Raw genomic sequence first — 17,954 nt, 5'->3', positions numbered from 1 at the left:
CTGCATTTGTGTCAGACTTCACTGCAAAACAGGTATCCCTTGTTTTAAGAAAGCATGATAAAGAACATATTAAACTTACAGATTTGATGAAGGCTGAAGATGTAAGAATTTTTCATGCATGGCTAAATCATGGCTAACACAGTGGCACCTATGTGTGATACGTGTGGCTCAGCTCTACTGGGACATGGTGAACACCTGAGGAAGTGGCTTTCTTAGCCAAGGAGCAGGACTACAGAGTTTCCAAGTCACCAGATAAATTATGACTTAGTGTAGTGGTCATAGGTTCCTCAAACTCAACTTACGTAAAACCAGATTTACTATATTTTTCTTCCAACTTTTTCTTCCTTCTCTCTGGCCAGTGGCATTTCCTAGAAACCTAGAACTCCTCAGTTCCTTTTATCCAGATAGTCACTAAGTTCTTTTGGTTCTAATTTTAGATCCATCTCTTCTTTCCATTTCTATTTAGAACTCCATAGTGGGTGCCCAGATGGAGAAACAGCTCCTTAGCCTGAAGCTCAAGGGCCCTCAGCATCTGGTCCCAATCTCTTCTGCCTTATCTCTAGCTACTCCACTCCACAGTTTTCCTCAAACACGTTAAGCCCATATCACATTTCATTCTATTAGTTGTATATATGTCTCCTTCATTGCTAAATTGTAAGTTCCTCAAGGGGAAGAACTAGATTCTATTCATCATTCACCTTTCTATCCCAGTGCCTAGCACATAGAAAGTGCTCACCTAAAATTCATTCATTCATTCATCTAGTATTTATTGAGCAGTATACCATATTCCAGGCACTGAGAGGCCCTGGGGATGCTGCACTGAGCAAAGGATCTCAATGCTTTCGTGAAGCTTATATTCTGGCCAGTGTAAGGGAGGCAGTAAATGAATACATGATATTGGCTAGTGTGATGGAGAAAAAGCAGTACAAAGGACTAGCGAGTGTTGGAGAGAGTGGGGGAGAGGCTGGTATTTTAGACTGATCGGAAAGCAGAGTCCTCTGATTAGATGATGGTTGAGCAGACATCTAAATTAAATGAGACAATACCATGCATGTGTTTGGGAAGAGTAGTTGATGCAGGAGACACAGGAAGTGCAGAGTTCTGGCACTTACCTGAGGAATGGTCAAGGGCCCATGTGGCTGAGTTAGCTGGGAGAGAACCCTGATGCAGGAGGTCAGTGAGGTGTTAGCCTTGTGGGCTGTGGATGGATAAGGAGTTGGGATTTTATTTCAAGTGTGGCAGTAAGTCATTGGGGAGAAGGATACGAAAAACCTGGTGTTTTAAAAGAATGAAACTGGCGTTTAAAAGAATGTGGCTGCGTTACAGAGATTAGGGAAGCAAGAGTTGAAGCAGGGGGCCTGGTTGAGATGCCATTGCAGGCTGGGCGTGGCACTCTAATCCCAGCACTTTGGGAGGCGGAGGCAAGCGGATCACCTGAGGTCGGGAGTTCGAGACCAGCCTCACCAATGTGGAGAAACCCCATCTTTACTAAAAATACAAAGTTAGCCAGCGTGATGGCACTTGCCTGTAATCCCAGCTACTCGGGAGGCTGAGGCAGGAGAATCGCTTGAACCCAGGGCATGGAGGTTGCGGTGAGCTGAGCTCGCGCCATTGCACTCCTACCTGAGCAACGAGTGAAACTCTCAAAAAAAAAAAAAAAAAAAAAAAGTTATTGCAGTAGTCCAGGTAGAAGATGATCATGACTTAGATTCAGTTAACATTTGTTTAGTGATACATTTTGTGGAAGGGTAATGAGAAGGGCCGAACTCTTTCTAGAAGCTGTGACACTTAGAGCGTCTCATCTTTTATAATGACAGGGCTGACTCCTGTTGCAGTATCTTTCTGATATGAGGTTTTTGGGGGTCTCTGTGAATCCCTGATTTGTATATGGAATTTAGTGGGGAAATAGCATTTACTAATTTGGGGAAATCTCCAACTTTGTTTGAATATATTTTATTTCAGAGCAAAGTCAAGTCAGGTGTGTATCGTGATATGTGTTTTCTACCATAGCTTCTTTTGGGTCAGACATTTGCCTAAAAGGAATAGCATAAGACAGTTGCATAAGGAGAAATTAAATGTCACAGGGTATATGAGTCGGTTGGTGGTGAAAAGATCTGAAGAAAGAAAAGAAACCATTGGACAGTTGGGTTATGGGTTGAGGTCAGGGGTAGAGAGAACTCAGCGGTAAAACATTCTAGCATAAACAGTCGCATTGATTTGTAGTGAGGCTGGTGAAATGGAAATGGTCACTTAGTGGGTGACAATTTTCTCTGAAAATTGATCCCATGCCAAAAGGGAAGGAAGTAAAGAAGAAAAATGATGACCACAGATCCTGCTTGGGACCTGCCATGACATCAAGTTTTAGAACTGTTTCTAGGGGCTTTGTTAATCCTGCAGGAAGGAACAGGTACAACTTTCCAGTGTGGCTTTTCTGGGATTGTATGCTGAGAGAACTAGGATGGATTTTTAGAAGTTTACTAGCATTCTGTATTTAATGTTTGGAGGTCACTTTGGGGAAGAGTTTTCTTTTCTTTTCTTTTTTTTTTTTTGTTTTGTTTTTTAAACTTTGCTAAACCTTTGTGGGGCCTTATTTGTTAAGTGGGTATCTGCCAACATAAGAGATTTTATCTATAGCATTTTCCTGTCTTCTGTGAATGGAATCTAATTTCCAAGGACATAATCTTTGTACTGATTGGCAGTTGCTTTTGTCAGATGCTAATCTGATTGTTTTTGGTTTGTGTTTTATTCAATAGACTAGATTCTCCACTAACATTTATCTTTCATTTTACCCTATTTTAATTCCATCAGAGTTTCTTTATTAAGTTGATTGAATCAAAGTACTTAACTCCTCCTCGCTTCCCAAAGGTAGTTTATGACCCACAGATACTGTCAACAATTTTTCTCTTGTTTTTATGTCTTCGATGGTTGTGATTGAAGTTCTTAAAAGCATTTGATACAGAGAGCATTTGATATGAAGTGGGGGAGAGTGGGGGTTTCTATTCAATAGAATTTATTTTCTGAGTTCCAGAAGAGCCTTTTCTTAAGGTCATTTCACTTTATTATATATTAGCCTTATACTGTAGATTGTAATGGTAGTCTGTAATGCAACTTCAGAACATTTTTATGTTTAGTTGTTTACCAGAAATTATTGGAGACTGTGTGCTAGGGATATAGCAGCTAGCAAAACGGTTGAATGGGGGTTATAGTCTGGGAAATATTTGTTCTCAGAGTGACATCTCAGTTTTGAAAATGTGTTGTCTAAACTCCATCCATGTATGAAACTCAGGATAAAATTCCCTCATATTACTGGTGCTTTTTTGGATACTTACCCATTATTTAATTCCCTGATAAGCTGTAATAGTTCTCTCCAGCAGTGAAGCAAGGTAAGTGCTCAGGGATTACCTCTTTCCCTCCTTTCTATTCCCTCCACACATGTAGCTGCATCAATTATGTGCTTACTCAAAATCTGTTTTGTTGTGTTCCTTTTAATCCATGTTGTCAAAAATTATTATCCTATTCAAGAGGCAGGTTCCAAACCAACTGATTTTAGAGTAATAAGCATTAATGTGTATTGTATCATTTGATACAATCAACCCTTAAAACAAGTAGTGTTATTCTCCTCTCTCAGTGAAGAAAATTGAGACTTGGAGAAGCTATTGACTTGCCCAGCATCGTACAGTGGCATATTTTGGGCACTGAAGGCTCTTCAATATGCATCCAGTCTGTAAATTTCCTGGTATTATAGGCACCTGTCCTCTGGAGATGTATTTTTTTTTTTTAACAGATTTAGTGTCGTAGATGCCACATGCATAGGACAGATAGAATAAAAACAAATGAGTTCAGTTTTTAAATTATAAATTTTATGTATTGGGTTCCATCTGGGAGACGTACATGTGTTTCAGGATGGATCTGCCAACTCTGATAGCCGTCCATTTTTGCAATTGCCTGTAGACTGTAGAAAATGCCCTTAGCTCTGTCGTAGCTCTGGAACCTCCTAAGTGTGGAATGGGCCCTACTCACTACTAATCTGACAAAGCTTCATTTGCTACCAACTTCAGTCACCTTTCTGCACTTAAGACCACTGACTAGGCATGCCGAACCTTATACTTTTTCTTTCTGTTTCTAGTACATTTTCTCTCCTCTCTTGATTCTGACCTATTATCTATCTAGACTCAGAGCCTGAGCTGAGATCCCATTTTCTTTCCTTTCCTGGGGACCTTCTCTGACCCCTTTTCTTCCCAGATCATCTGGATCTCCTAGCCTCTTGCAGGCCTCGCTATGCCTTCTCTGTCATCTTTTTGTTTACCGAGGGCATTTTTTTGGAGTGGGGAAGGACACTCTAGAGGGTCGATGATGGACTTAGTCCCAGATTGTGCCTCGTCTCTCATTCTCACGTTAGTGAACTTTTGTGCCTCGTCTCTCATTCTCATGTTAGTGAACTGATGGTCTTCTTTGCTTCTACCTTTTCTAATTTTTACAATTTTAGGTCCCATGACCTAAATACTGGACTGAGCCATAGGAATTATAGGGAAATTGTAGATTTTTCTCTAAATTTAGTAATCCCATCTATTTGACTTGTAGGCAGATTAGAGGATAAGGATAAACAAAAAAACAAACCAACTTATCATCTCACTGGAGATAAACAATGCTCATATTTGGGTTCATGTAACTTTTTATATTTTTCTGCATGTGCTCATAAATGAGTAATGTGTGTACACGTGTATTTTTAAGTGGTGTCATTTTGGCCTTCTCTTTTACAGCATGCCCAAGGATTGTCTGTTTTCCTTCTCTCAGCAAACCATCATGGATGTCTGTCTAATTACTCATGATCTGATTTAGAAGTCACCACATCCTGTCAGTCCCACCAGCCTGTCAGTGACGTGGCTGTGGTGGTGAAGCATGTGGTTATACTCAGTCTTACACTGGAAGATCATTCTTGATTTAGATCCCTGCTGACTGCGTGACTTTGGCCAAGTTACTTGACTATTGTAGTAGCGTTGTTTCCTTACCTACAAAATGAGAATTATGGTTTCTGTAAAGCTGTTTGAGGATTGAACGAGATGATATGCACAACGCACTTGACAGAGTACTTGGCATCCTCCTGGTTCCCAAGCCCACCAGTGGCATTTCTGTTCCTCCCAGTGCTCAGCCCAAATGTGTTGGGTTTTGTTTTGTTTTTGAGATGAGATCTCACTTCATCCCCCAGGGTGGAGGGCAGTGGCATGATCATAGCTCACAGCTCACTGTAGCCTAGAACTACTGGGCTCAAGTGATCCTCTGACCTTCCTCACCACTTCTATTGCTGCCATAGGTCTAACCACCTTCATCTCTTACCTAGGTTATTACCTGGTCTTGCTTCCTTTTAATGACCTTTTAACTTGGCAGACAGAGTAAGTCAAAGTACATTTATCTTCTTCCACCTCATAGGGCATTAAGGCCAGTGTCCTCATATGGTGACCTAAGAGGTCCTCCCAGACCTCATGGCCTCATGCCCTGTACTCCCTTGATGATCAACAAACACTGATACACACAAGCCTCTGGAATTTTCTCCCACAACCTCCTGGTTGACACATCATACAGAGGTAGACCTTCTCTGACCAACTTAGCCCCCAGTTCTAACCTCCTTTCCCCTAATGAGACTCTTACTTGTTTTCCTCTTTAGCACTTATCTAACGTGCTCTATGTTTTACTTATTTCTTGACCTGTGTATTGTCTGCCTCTTTCACTAGAACACAGGTACCACAAGCCAGGCTGTTTGTCTGCTCTGTTCACTGCTGTATTTCCCATGTTTAGAATAGCACATGTATATTCATTATGTGAATTTTAATAGACACTAAAATTTGTTATGTGTTGCACATGCTAGTTACTGTGCCTAGAATTCAATAAATGTTAGTGACTGCTGGTGATGTGTCTGTTACGTTTTCAGAAACCCCCTGTTAAAATAACAGTGTTACTTTTAAGGATAATCCCTTAGCCCAAGAGTAAACAGTAATTGTTCAGTTCTGCTGGCTGTGACTAAGCAAGCCCCTAACAATATGATTCAAGGTGGATAAGTTTTGATGATGGGAAGGAATGAGGAGAGATCTGGGTGTGTATACACACACACACACAAACACACATGTATACACATTTGTATTCTATGTACACTAATGTATTCTATGTATACACTAATGTGTACACACATATATGTACACATATATACATATATTATTTTTGTTGATAGCCTAAAATACCAACACAGAAATATAACACCTTTTGTTTACAGTTTTATTTAGCAGTTTCTGGAGGATACTTGATTTTAATTCTACATAACTCTCTCAAGTAGATAGTATTGATGTTTTTGTTCATGTCTTATAGGTTAGCATTTTTTTCTTTACTTCCTGTTACAACTTGTATATAACTCTGGAAGTAACATTTTAATTTCATTAGCGAAAAGAGCAGCTGATTCAAAGTCTAGAAAGACCTAGGTTTTGTAGTGACACTTTCATTGACTTACTCTCTGGCCCCAGGCTAGTACTTAAATTCTTCATACGTTAATTTCTCCTTCTGTAAAATGGAATAATGGCATATGCTAAACAGGAATGTTGTTAAAATAATTAATAGCGAAGGTGTGAATTTTCTTTGAGTTGGATTTTAAAAAGCAAAAATGCATAGTATATGTACAGACACATTTCTGGACTGGTGCACAGGTATGTCTCTTTTTCCTGATTCATGAACTGTGCCATCTACCCTGTATGGGTACCTAAGAATTATTAAATGAGTTCTAAATCTCCCAGGCAAGTATTTATTTTGATTATTTTGTTTGTTCTACCATGTTTAGTCTTGTTCTTTCATTTGTTTTACTAACGTTTCCTTAGAATTTTCTCTTCTAAAGTACTAAATTAAGCCCTGAGTTTTCCTAAATGGAGTCTATAGCCATTGAGATACCTGAGGCTGTGATGGGTGGAAAGGCCTTACAGGACAATGAGACTAGAAAGAAGAGAGAAGCATACAGAACTCACAGGCCCCAGTCTCTAGGGGTTTGCAGTTCTGGTTGGATAATGGAGCAATCTCAGCAAGTGTTTTGAATTAAAATATGAATGGAGAAAGGATGCAGAGTGAAGGGACAGTGAACATCAGGGCAGAGTATTTCTGGCAGATATATAAAAGGGTTTAAGCACCAAATATTTGTAGGAAGAAGTAGAAAAGGACTTCAGAGAGAATAAGAAGTAAAGCTCTAGAGCACAAAACTGTATAGTGTTGCTGGTACTGCCGTCGTATTACAGGTACCATCATAAGTCTCCCTGGGACTAAAAGACAAGAAAGCACAGGTCTTCTTAAGAACGTCTTCTCACAAAGGGATGAGACATTACCTTTGTTGGTAATGGTGATGCCTGTCTCACTATTAAAAAATACCATACAGTAGAAACGAAATTTGAAGGAATTGGGAGGATGAAGTGGCTCTGTCCAGTTGGGGACATCTGGAAGCCATGAGGTAGATGCATAGGATTATAGCAGAGATAATCATGTGAGAGGCCAGAGAAAGAGACTGGCAGGCAAAAACAAGAAATTGAGTTTGTGTTTAGGGAACAATGAGTGGCTCTTTTTGCCCCTGGCAGTGGGATTCACATCTAGAGAAGACAGAGGAGGTGGAGGCAGGAGGATCATTTGAGCCCAGGAATGCAAGACCAGCCTGGGCAATATGGAAAGACCCTGTCTCTAAAGAAAAATTTTTAAAAATTAGCTGGCCATGGTGACCTGCGCCTGTGGTCCCAGATACTCGGGAAGCTGAGGCAGTAGGATTGCTTGAGCCTGGGGGATTAAGGCTGCAGTGAGCCATGATCATGCAGCTGCACTCCAGCCTGGATGACAGAGCAAGATCCTATCTCACCAAAAAAAAAAAAAAAAAAAAGACTTAAAAAAAAAAAGGAGGTGTCATGTTGAAGGTAGTTGAAGAAGCCTGTGAGGGGAGTTGTCACAATCCAGGGAATCCGGGTGCTGGTAGCGAGGAATTAAGGAAAACAGATTTTAGAATTTCTTTGGAGTTAGCTTCACAGAATATGGAACGTAGGGGTGCAGTATGTTTTCAGGAGGGCTGTAAAGAAATTAAAATAGGAGGATGGGATAGAGAGGAACAGGGGCTTACTTAGAGTAGGGGACCTTTCTTAGAGATGACATTTGAATGGAATGTATCAGTGACAGGCAAGTGTCCCAGGAGAAGGCAGAATCCAGGCAGAGAGAATGGCTGGCACAGAGATCCTACTCAAGGTAGGAGGGACTTTGCAAGCTGTGTTCAAAGAGCACCAAGGGCACTGGGCTGAGATAGATCCTGGAGAATGATAGGGAGGGTGGCCAGAGGGCAGGCTAGAGGAAGGTGGCCAGATATAGGGCCTCAGTGTCTTGGGAAAAGATTTGGATTTTATTAAAATGAGTTTGATGACCATTGGAAGGCTTTAAGGGACATACCTGTTTAACTGTTTCAAAATAGATGATTCTGGCAGTTCTAAACAGAATGCATTTTAGGAAGCTACCTTAGTCTGTTAAGGCTGCAGTAACAAAATATCGTAGACTGGGTGAGTTATAGGTTCTGGATGCTGGAAGTCCAAGCTCAAGGTGCAGGCTGATTGGCATCTAGTGAGGGCCAATTTCCTGGTTCATAAATAGCACTTTCTCCCTGTGTCCTCACATTTCAGAAGGGTGAGCCCACCTCTCTATGATCTATTTTATAAGGGCACTAATTCAGACCTGAGGACCCTGCCCTTGTGATCTAATCACTGGTGATTAGGTTTCAACATAGGAATTTGAGGGGAAGGAGACACAAGCATTCAGACCATAGCAGGAGGCAAGAGTGGTGTTAAGGACAATAGGTAGAAAGAAGGTCATTGTGGATGTTCAGGTGAGATAGAGTGTTGAGAAATGAACGACATTTCAGAATGACTGATTTAACATACGAGGAAAGTGGTAATAAGCAAATCTAACTGGGCACAGACTACAAAAAATAATGAAAAATAAACACATTTAATTTTAGATAGCTATGTGTGCTAGAATAATTTTTTTCAGTACTTTATTAATATAGTCATTAAGTGGATTTTGAAATGTGGCTGAAATGGGACAGGATGTTGGCTCAGCTATAAATACTCAAAATTGAGATTTCTTACACAGTGTTACACAATGTGATGCAGTTTCCTGAATGTTTTTGTTTTGTTTATATTTCAGCTTAAACTCTGAACCTCACTTTTCCCATCTGTAAAATAAGGATCATATCCATGCATTGCCAGGTAGTTTTAAGAAGTAGATGACACAGAGCTTGTTATATAAGAGAACTTTGGTAAAACAATTCCTGTTGGTAATACCATGCCTGGGGAAATACCTCAATAGAAACTTTGTTTTTTAGTAGTGTGGTCATTGGCTCTAAACAAAACTATTTCATTTTCAACCTTATATATTAAGAAAAATATGACTATTTTGATGCTTATTCTTAGTGCTATTTCATGGCCTTTCCAGTTTTTTTGTCACCCCTTTCTCTGATTCATAAGAAAGTGATGTCTTTTTCTTCCTTTTGCTGATGAGGAAGCTAATTTCTAAGGAAATTGATTGAGGTGGTCAAGGGCACCAGGTGAGCCTTTGTTAAAGGTAAAACTAGCATCTATATAAAGATACAGCTCAGTAATGCATTATCTGTCCGTTCATGTTTTACAACTAGAATCACTAATCAGAGACCTGAATCATTACTCTTCCATGACTGCTCCAGAGATTCGAGTCTCCCAATTCTGTGTTAGTTACACGTGCTCTCCCTTGTGTATTGCCTCTTAGTTTTGAATTGTTGCTTAGTTCCACTGTACTGTTGTCAAGTCCTATTTATCTCTAAAAGCTAATAGCTTCCAGAAAGAGCTAGGAGGCCAGGTCTGGGCATTGAAAGAGTTGTATATGTCTTCCTACTGTGGATTAGTTGAAAGAGACAACTCATGGGAAAACAAACTTTTTCCAGTATTTTAATTTTACTTTGCACTATAGTAATTTTTTTAACCACTTTTCATTTATTTATTTATTTACAGACAGGTCTTACTCTGTCACCCAGACTGGAGTGCAGTGGCACAGTCATAACTCACTGTAGCCTCTAACTCCCAGGCTCCAGTGATCCTCCCACTGCAGCCTCCGGAGTAGCTAGAACTACAGGCACACGCCACCATGTCCAGCTAATTTTTCTTTTTTTTTTTTTAATAGATGCATGGTTGTGCCATGTTGTCCAGGCTGATCTTGAACTCCTGGGCTCAAGTGATCCACCTGCCTCAGCCTCCCAAAGTGCTGGGATTACAGGCATAAGCCACCATGCCTGAGCTTTCTTCAGAATTTTAGATCCTTGTACCAAATGTCAAAAACACTAGTGCTGGTGGTATTTAGTCAAGTTCTGAGCAATTTTTTAAAAATTAGGAATATAAAAAAGCTTAATAAAATACTAGCATGTACTTGACATAACATGCTATTTTAGTAAGTCTTAATAATGATCTATAAAATTTAACACTTTTATTCATATTTCCTTATAATCAAATTGAATAGATACATTTTCCTTTTTTCTCAGAAAAAGTAATAATGAGCCTAGTGCTCTAACACCTGGGAGAAAAATAGATAAACGTGACCAAACACAAGTCTCTGAGATGATAGTCCTTGCCAAGTATATGCTGATGGGAAACTGGCGTCTTTTGAATGTGGAAGGAGAGGTGTATCCCATGTGAGGGGAGCACCGTTATGATTTTGAAAATTGCACCACGCATCTTCTTGTTGGCATCTGCTTAATTTCTAGGAATATTTCATTAACATTTCTTTTGTGAGTTTTTGTAAAGCATATCTTGAACTTTTAAACCTTGAAGTAAATAAGAATTCTAAGTGTATGAAATTCCTTGATTAAGGAAGTGAACGCCCAGAAGTGCATACAATTTCTTGAAACACTTTTATACTCTATTAAAGTTTGTTGTAGAAAACCCTTGTTTAACATTATACACCAAAAACATTCTAAGCTTAATTTCAAAAAGATTAAATGCCAAAGAGCAGAAAATTCTTAAAAACAACCACTTCTAACTTGTCACCTTGTTGTTAACATTGACAATTTCACATGGAAATGTCAAATTTCAGTTTTCAAAGTCATTTGACTCTTTCACTTTAAGTCAAATAGTAAATGTGACTGAACCTTCAATATTTTAATTAAAGCAATTTTATGTATTTGTCTTTTCTCATCTTTTTATACCTCATTCTTGGATTTTTAGATAATTCTGAAATCACTTCCATTGGTACTCACATGTAACTCAAGTTTGAAATATGGAAATAGTTATTGGGGTGGTGTGTGTGTGTATGTGTACCTTTTGTGTGCCAGAAAATAATCAGGCAAAGTGATTTTAAGATAGTAATCTTTAGCAAAAGCAATAATTTTGTTTTTCTTCCTCTGAAGAGTTCAGCAGATCTAGACTTGAAAGTGTGCTGACTTAAGTATTTCTTGTACAGTTCAAGTGAAATTGAGAATCATTTCTGTTCACTTGAGCAGGATGGCTAAGGAGGGCGTTTTCTTTTAAAGAAAGATGACCATTATGTCTTACAATGTAAAATTTACTTTGGTATTTCTTTTTTGGTGTTCTTGGCAAAGACATTTATAGGCTGGTATTCTTCTCTAGTATTGTCCGTCTTTATATTATTTAATTGTGCTTTTTATTTTACTTGAAATTAGAGGCATATAGATTGTCAAGACAGCTTTATGTTGAATAAATTCATGTCTTTGGAGGAGGCATATGCAGCTTGACTGAGAGAAAATAAGCAAAGATGGCTTCTATCATAAATAATTCTGACCCAGTTTCTCAAATCTAGGTAAAGAGACCAACACCCAAATTCTACTCATAAAACCTAAGTAACATACATAGGCTGTGCAGATGTGGATAAAATGCTAATATAATTCTATGGTTTTTAAAAATTAATTTTTAATCACATGAGTGACATATCTTTGTTTCTCTTGTTAAAACAAAATACACATGAAACAAATTTTCCTCTGGCTGCCACACCTCAGTAGGCATGCCCATCCTGCATAAAACTAGAGCTACACTATATAATTATAATGATTGAATGGCCAAGATCCTAAGAGGAACACCTGCCCACTGTTTCTAAATTTTCCTTGTTCAGGAAAATCTGAACTCCTCAAGGTTAAGGAAGAGGAGACCCAAGGGTTACCCACAAGACTCTGACCTGTGGTACTACAAGAGAGAAGTAGAGAGGGAAAGAATGTTCTTGTTCAAGAATACACCAAACTTTAATGAGGTTAAGTTGTACAAACTTATGTGGAATTTTATATTAGGAGAAGTTATCTAACTCAATATACATGTATATGTATATAAATAGATACATACCTACATGTATATATCAAATAATTTTGTTAGAACCTAATAACTAATAAAACTATTTCTAATTCTTGCTTATATTTGTATTCATCCACTTAATCTATACATTTGATACCTACTATTTGTACCTACTATATGGTAGGAATTTTTCAGACATTATTTCTAATGTTGTTATCCCTATTTTATTTCTTAGGAAGTTGAGATTCAGAGAAGTAAATCGTGCATCCCAAGCTGCAGTGGTAGTCAGGGAATGGGATGAGGTTGAACACTGTTTTTCCATAGGTTCTTTCTTGGTATCATATTGCCTCAGAGAATCAGTTTCTGGGATGTACAACTAAAATTGTTTAATATCTTTGACCCATTAAATGGCATAAAATTTTAAATTCTCATTCTAATATCATTCTGATTTTCTGAAGATCTTCCTTTGATGACAGAAAAGATACTGTCTAAATGTTTAACCACAGATACTAAGTGGGTTCTGACCAGTCACAGTGGGCTCCACTTGTATGTCCAACAGTTGAACGTCAACTCAGGTTGAAGGCCTCATGAAGCCTAATTAATAGCAATATAAGCCAGTTTAAACGCTTTTGGCCAGTTAATATATTTTTTAAAAAGCACCACAACGTTGTTCTCAAAATCTTTGTCTTAATCTGGTATTAGCCATAGTTAGAACATTCTGGTTTTAAGCTCTCAAGTAGTTTCTGGGGTTTGTTTTTATTGAGTCATTGAAAAATTAAAGTAAATGAACCTACAGAATTTCTTGACTGAGAATCTGCCCTGTTTTTCCCTTTTTCTAGGTCTATTATTAGCAGAAGATTTTTCTGCATAGTTGGCACGCTGTACCTGTATCGGTGTATTACAATGTATGTAACTACACTCCCAGTACCTGGTATGCATTTCAACTGTTCTCCGAAGGTAAACTATTCCTTGCTGTAATTTCCCTTTCTGTTTGTTTCTCGTCTTGCCCTGGGGTTCTTTGAGTGAGGTTGCAGGAAAACATTTCTTCAGAGTACAGTGGAGTCCCTCCTCCATCTGAGAATGTTACTAAATGATATGGCCAGGCAGCCCCACCCTTCCCAGAATCTCTAAGTCCTGCCAGTGCCTCCCAACTGGGGAAATATGTGGTCTAGTTTGTGTGTTGGAAGCAGTTAAGCTTTGTGTAGTTCCTTGGTTTCCTGCCAAATTGTTAAAATATCACTCATTTCTTTGACACGCATCCAGAAGCTTTTATATGCTTCCTGTCTCTCAGAGGGAGAGCTCAATTTCAAGTGATATTTTTTCCATTTTCCTTCTATTAATCCCTACAGCAGAGCCAGGAAGAGAAAGTATTCCTATCTCCTTGCAGTTCTCAACCAAGCCAAATAAGATCACTTTTCTCTAGGGTAATATATTTGCCTTATCGATTTTCTCTAGTAACAAAGAAGTCTTTTTAAAAATAAACTTTATTCCTCTTATTATCTCTACCTTTCCATCAGAGTCACGTGACCCTCTTCACCTCCTAACTTTTACCTTGGAAGAATTTTTAACTAGGGTGATCGTTGGAACTCTATGAAATAACTAGCAGAAGATTTTATTGTTAAAATATTTATGTACATTAAAGCTTTTTAATGCATTTTTTTAAAAGAGGCTAATTTCTCTTCTTGATTTTTGGTGGGAGAAAATATAGTATACTCTGATGTATTTGAGATCATTTCTTTGCATTACACCTGTGTGGGTGAAACAGCCAAACACTTTCAGTCTCATTGCTTTGTACTTCTGTTCCTCCCAGAAGAGATGTTCTCTTTGATAGAACCTTTGGAAAGAGAGCTGAAAAATCACTCTGGATTTTTAATTTGATCATATGGAATTTTGGGTCTCTTTAATTTGTGTGTCTCCTGTGACTCCTTTCTTTCCTAAACTTAGGTATATGCCTACAGAGATAACTCATTTCTTACTTAATTTTTTTCTTTTTTTCTTTTTTTTTTTTGCTATATACTACTTCCTTAGCTCCAGAAGAGCTGTCATACAAAAGGAATGTCCTCAACATTCCACTCTTCTCTATCAGCTATCCTGCCTCCCTGCACTCTCCTTCTTGCGCTTTCTTTTGCCCTTCCAAAGAAGCCAGCTTCACATTGGTTTTATTGTCTGCGAAAGCTCTCAAGCACTCACCTGTAACTCCTGGGTTATAGGGAATATCTTGTCATTGAAAATCCAAGGATGTGGACTCTTGCTGGGAGCCTGGCTTGATAAGCAGCATGTTCTCAGCAGTAAACTGACAGTTTAGGATATTCACCTAAGTTTAATTCAACTCGTTAAAATGTCTGTGCATTGGGAAATTTTGCTACCAAGGGGTAGGTGGATGTAGGTTCTGGCCAAGCACATGTTGAAGATGGATCCAGTATTGAGGGGCCGTACCATGTAGCCTTTCTCCCTACTCTGGTTCTAAACTTACTTCTTCTTGAGGACTACTGTAGCTCCACCAGTTGCTGGCAAGCCCATACTTGGTGAGCCATGGGTTCTTGCAGAGTCAGCTTGAGTCATCAACATATCTAACCAAGATTCTTTGCCTAAGAATAGCTTGTGAGTTTTCTTTGTAAACACAGAAGTAGCAGCGGGAACTGTGCACAAACGTATTGCTCATTTATTGTGTTGCCAGAAATCCCAACTAGGGCCATCATTCTATGAGGATCTTCTGGAAACTAGAATCTTAAACAGTAGGAGGTGAAATATTAGCACACCTTGGAAAAAAGTACTAGTTAAAACTCATTAAATCTAATTGCTTATTTTGTAGAATGAGACTCTTGGAAGAAAGGATTTAGAAAACACTTTTTTATTCTGAAAATTTTCACATGTATCCCAACTGGTATAAGGAACTCCCAAAAACCCAACACTCAGATTCAATAATTATCAAGATTTGCGACATTTGTTTCATCTCTTTTTTCTTTTTGAAGTATTTAAAGCAACTCCCAGATAATGTCATTTCACCTCCACATACTTTAGTATGCATCTAAAAACTGTGGACATTTTAGTACAAAATCATAATGCTATTGGTGTTCAACAAAATTAATAGTAATTCTGTGATATCAGCAATTACAAGTTGATGGAATATCTTGATTGTCTTAAAATGCTTTTCCTTTTTTTACAGTTGGTTTGTATAAATTAGGGTCCAAAATCTTTATATTACATTTACTTGTTCTGTCTTTTAAGTCTATAATTCTAGAGCAGTCCTTTCTTCCTTTCCCCTCTGCCAGTAGCCTGTAGACATTAGATTAATTGTCCTATAGGATATCCCACTTTCTGGATTTATCCGTTTGTTTGTTTGTGGTGTCAAGTGACTTGTGTCACTCTATGTTTCCTCTGAATAGAAAGTTGGCTCTGCAGACTTAATTAGATTCAATTTTAGCTTGTTAACAGAACACTTGCCAGGTGGAACAGAAAGATTTCTGAAGCTAGGCACAAGAATTGGGAAAGGCTTCCAAGGCTTGGTGCTGCCTCTTGGATGGCAGATCAAGCTTAAGAAATTAAGTGGTCAGGCAGGGGCTAGAATCCTCCACTGAGAACGAGTATCTGAAGAGAGAAAAGGGTGACACTGGAGAGAAGCCTCAGAGGACAGCTTTGCCTACTTTAGAATCATACCTAGGGGTAAGGGAATCAGAAGTGAGAGGAACCTTATTAAAAGTTACTCAGGCCAAAGTTCTGTTTGATGTCTGAACATCATCACCACTGAATCTTCAATCTGTCTCTGAACCATTGTACAGAGAGGGAACTTATTGCCCCTGTAAAAATACAAATTTACTTAATAGTAAAAGGAACACTGAAGTCAAGGTTAAGACAGTCTTACACAACCACTTACTAGCATTGGGCAAGTCATTTAACTTTTCAGAGCCTCAGTTCCCTCCCTAAATGGCAAAGCAGAGCTAATGATGCTTTTTGAAATCTGTTTTAAGGAGTTATAGGTATGAAAGGAGACAGTTTCTAGGGGCTGTGTCAGTGTAACGTGCTATACAGAAGTAAGAAGAGGACTTGGTATTGTCATCATGCTTCAATCCCTAGACTCTTATTCATCCAGTGAGAACTGATTTAACAAACATGCATTAAGGACCTACTGTGCTTTGGGTGCTAGAGTATGAGGCATGAGTAAGGTAAATATAGTTCCTACCTTTTTGGAAAACACCTTAGAATCTGTTAGTTTAAATTTGTAACTTACGTAATAAATGTGTAAAATGCTGTAATAAGGGCCTCAAGCTAAGCTACTGGCCCTAAGGATGGATGGAAAGGAAGAAACAGACTTGAACAATATTTAAGAGACCAAATCAATACAACTTGATAGTAGATTTCATACAGGGAATGAGAATAGGGAAAGATTTCAGGACTGGATTTTACCACTGGTATAATGACATGGTATAGAGGAAATGAGAGATAATGACTTGGATTAAACACAGAATTTAAAGTATCTGTGAGATGTCTAAGTGGTGGTGTCCAGGATATTTAGCAATATAGTCTAAAGCTGAGGGAAATATCAGGGCTGGAAAATAAGTATTTGTGAATCATCATATTCTGGATGGTGGTTAAAGCTGTGGATATGGATGAGAAGGCCCAGAGACAAGACACAGAAAGCACAATGCTTCCAGAATTGGATATTCCATGATTTGAGACACCAATTAAGGCCTGTCACTTGGTGGATACTCTGACAGTTACTCAGTCATCACTAAACTGTAAGGGGGGAGAGTTGAGCTTTAGAATATGACTTCCTGTTTAATACAGTCGTATGAACTTAAGCTTTCACTATGCCATTAAAACCCGTAATTAGTGTACTTAATGCTTCCCTTAATGCCAATACTCAAAATATGCAGCTTCTAAGAAAAATGTTCCAACAAGTATACAGTAGTGATTCTAAAAATTGGTCTTACTGTTCTTTCACTCGATGGCAGTATAGCTTCACAAAATGTAATCACTCAGAGAAATAATCATCCTTTGAGATGATCAGTTTGTGAGGAAAAGTGGGCTTCTCATAAATGTTTCTGCAATAATAATAAGCCCCTGGGAAAAGGAAGTGAAAAGGGAAGTGGATGTGTTCAGTTTCTAGATTGCAAATTTCTGGTATATCCCATGATATGGTATACATGTGTGTGGCTTACACTGGAGGCTGGCAAGTTTTTGATACCTTGATTAGCCCATGTTACGCTCATCATAGCTCCAAAGGTGTGTTCCATCATGAAAACAACCTCTTCTCATCTTGTTACAACTGTTTATGATACTGTTTCTTTTAGAAAAGGGGCAGAATATTTGAGAATTCTTTGGTGTGTAAGCTTCCTGTCGGTAAGGTTTTTCCTGTTTTAACAAACTCCTTAAAATTAAAAAAACAAACAAACAAACAAACAAAAAAAACAGATAAACAGGCAGCCTAATGCTAATAGAAGAGAAGAAATAACTTACACTGTTTTCGATTCTCATTTTAATAATCAGATGAGTTAATCTAATAGTGACTAAACAGTAAAATGAGATGCATGTTTGGGTGTGTTTTGTGGTCTCCATGGTGACCTTAGAGTTGAAAAGCTTTGAGAAGAGAGATATTACATTAAGACAGGGACACTCAGCTGGCTAGTGCATTAATCCAAT

At 38.4% G+C, this 17,954-nt stretch overlaps 1 protein-coding gene across 14 annotated transcripts in view; it reads left to right on the top strand.

Annotated features, from left to right (window-relative positions):
• Nucleotides 1-17,954, top strand: part of SGMS1 (sphingomyelin synthase 1) — a 312,479-nt gene that overhangs the window by 278,063 nt on the left and 16,462 nt on the right. For all 14 annotated transcript variants that reach the window (XM_050805573.1, XM_050805571.1, XM_050805579.1 and 11 more), the window contains one exon: nt 13,154-13,271. In XM_050805573.1, the coding sequence (XP_050661530.1) occupies nt 13,154-13,271 (118 nt within the window). The remainder of the gene's footprint in view (nt 1-13,153; nt 13,272-17,954) is intronic.

The sequence above is a fragment of the Macaca thibetana genome, chromosome 9, assembly GCF_024542745.1.
Source record: "Macaca thibetana thibetana isolate TM-01 chromosome 9, ASM2454274v1, whole genome shotgun sequence".
Classification (NCBI taxonomy): domain Eukaryota; kingdom Metazoa; phylum Chordata; class Mammalia; order Primates; family Cercopithecidae; genus Macaca; species Macaca thibetana.
The sequence above is the reverse complement of the archived record's forward strand: the minus strand, read 5'-3'. Positions and strand labels throughout refer to the sequence as shown.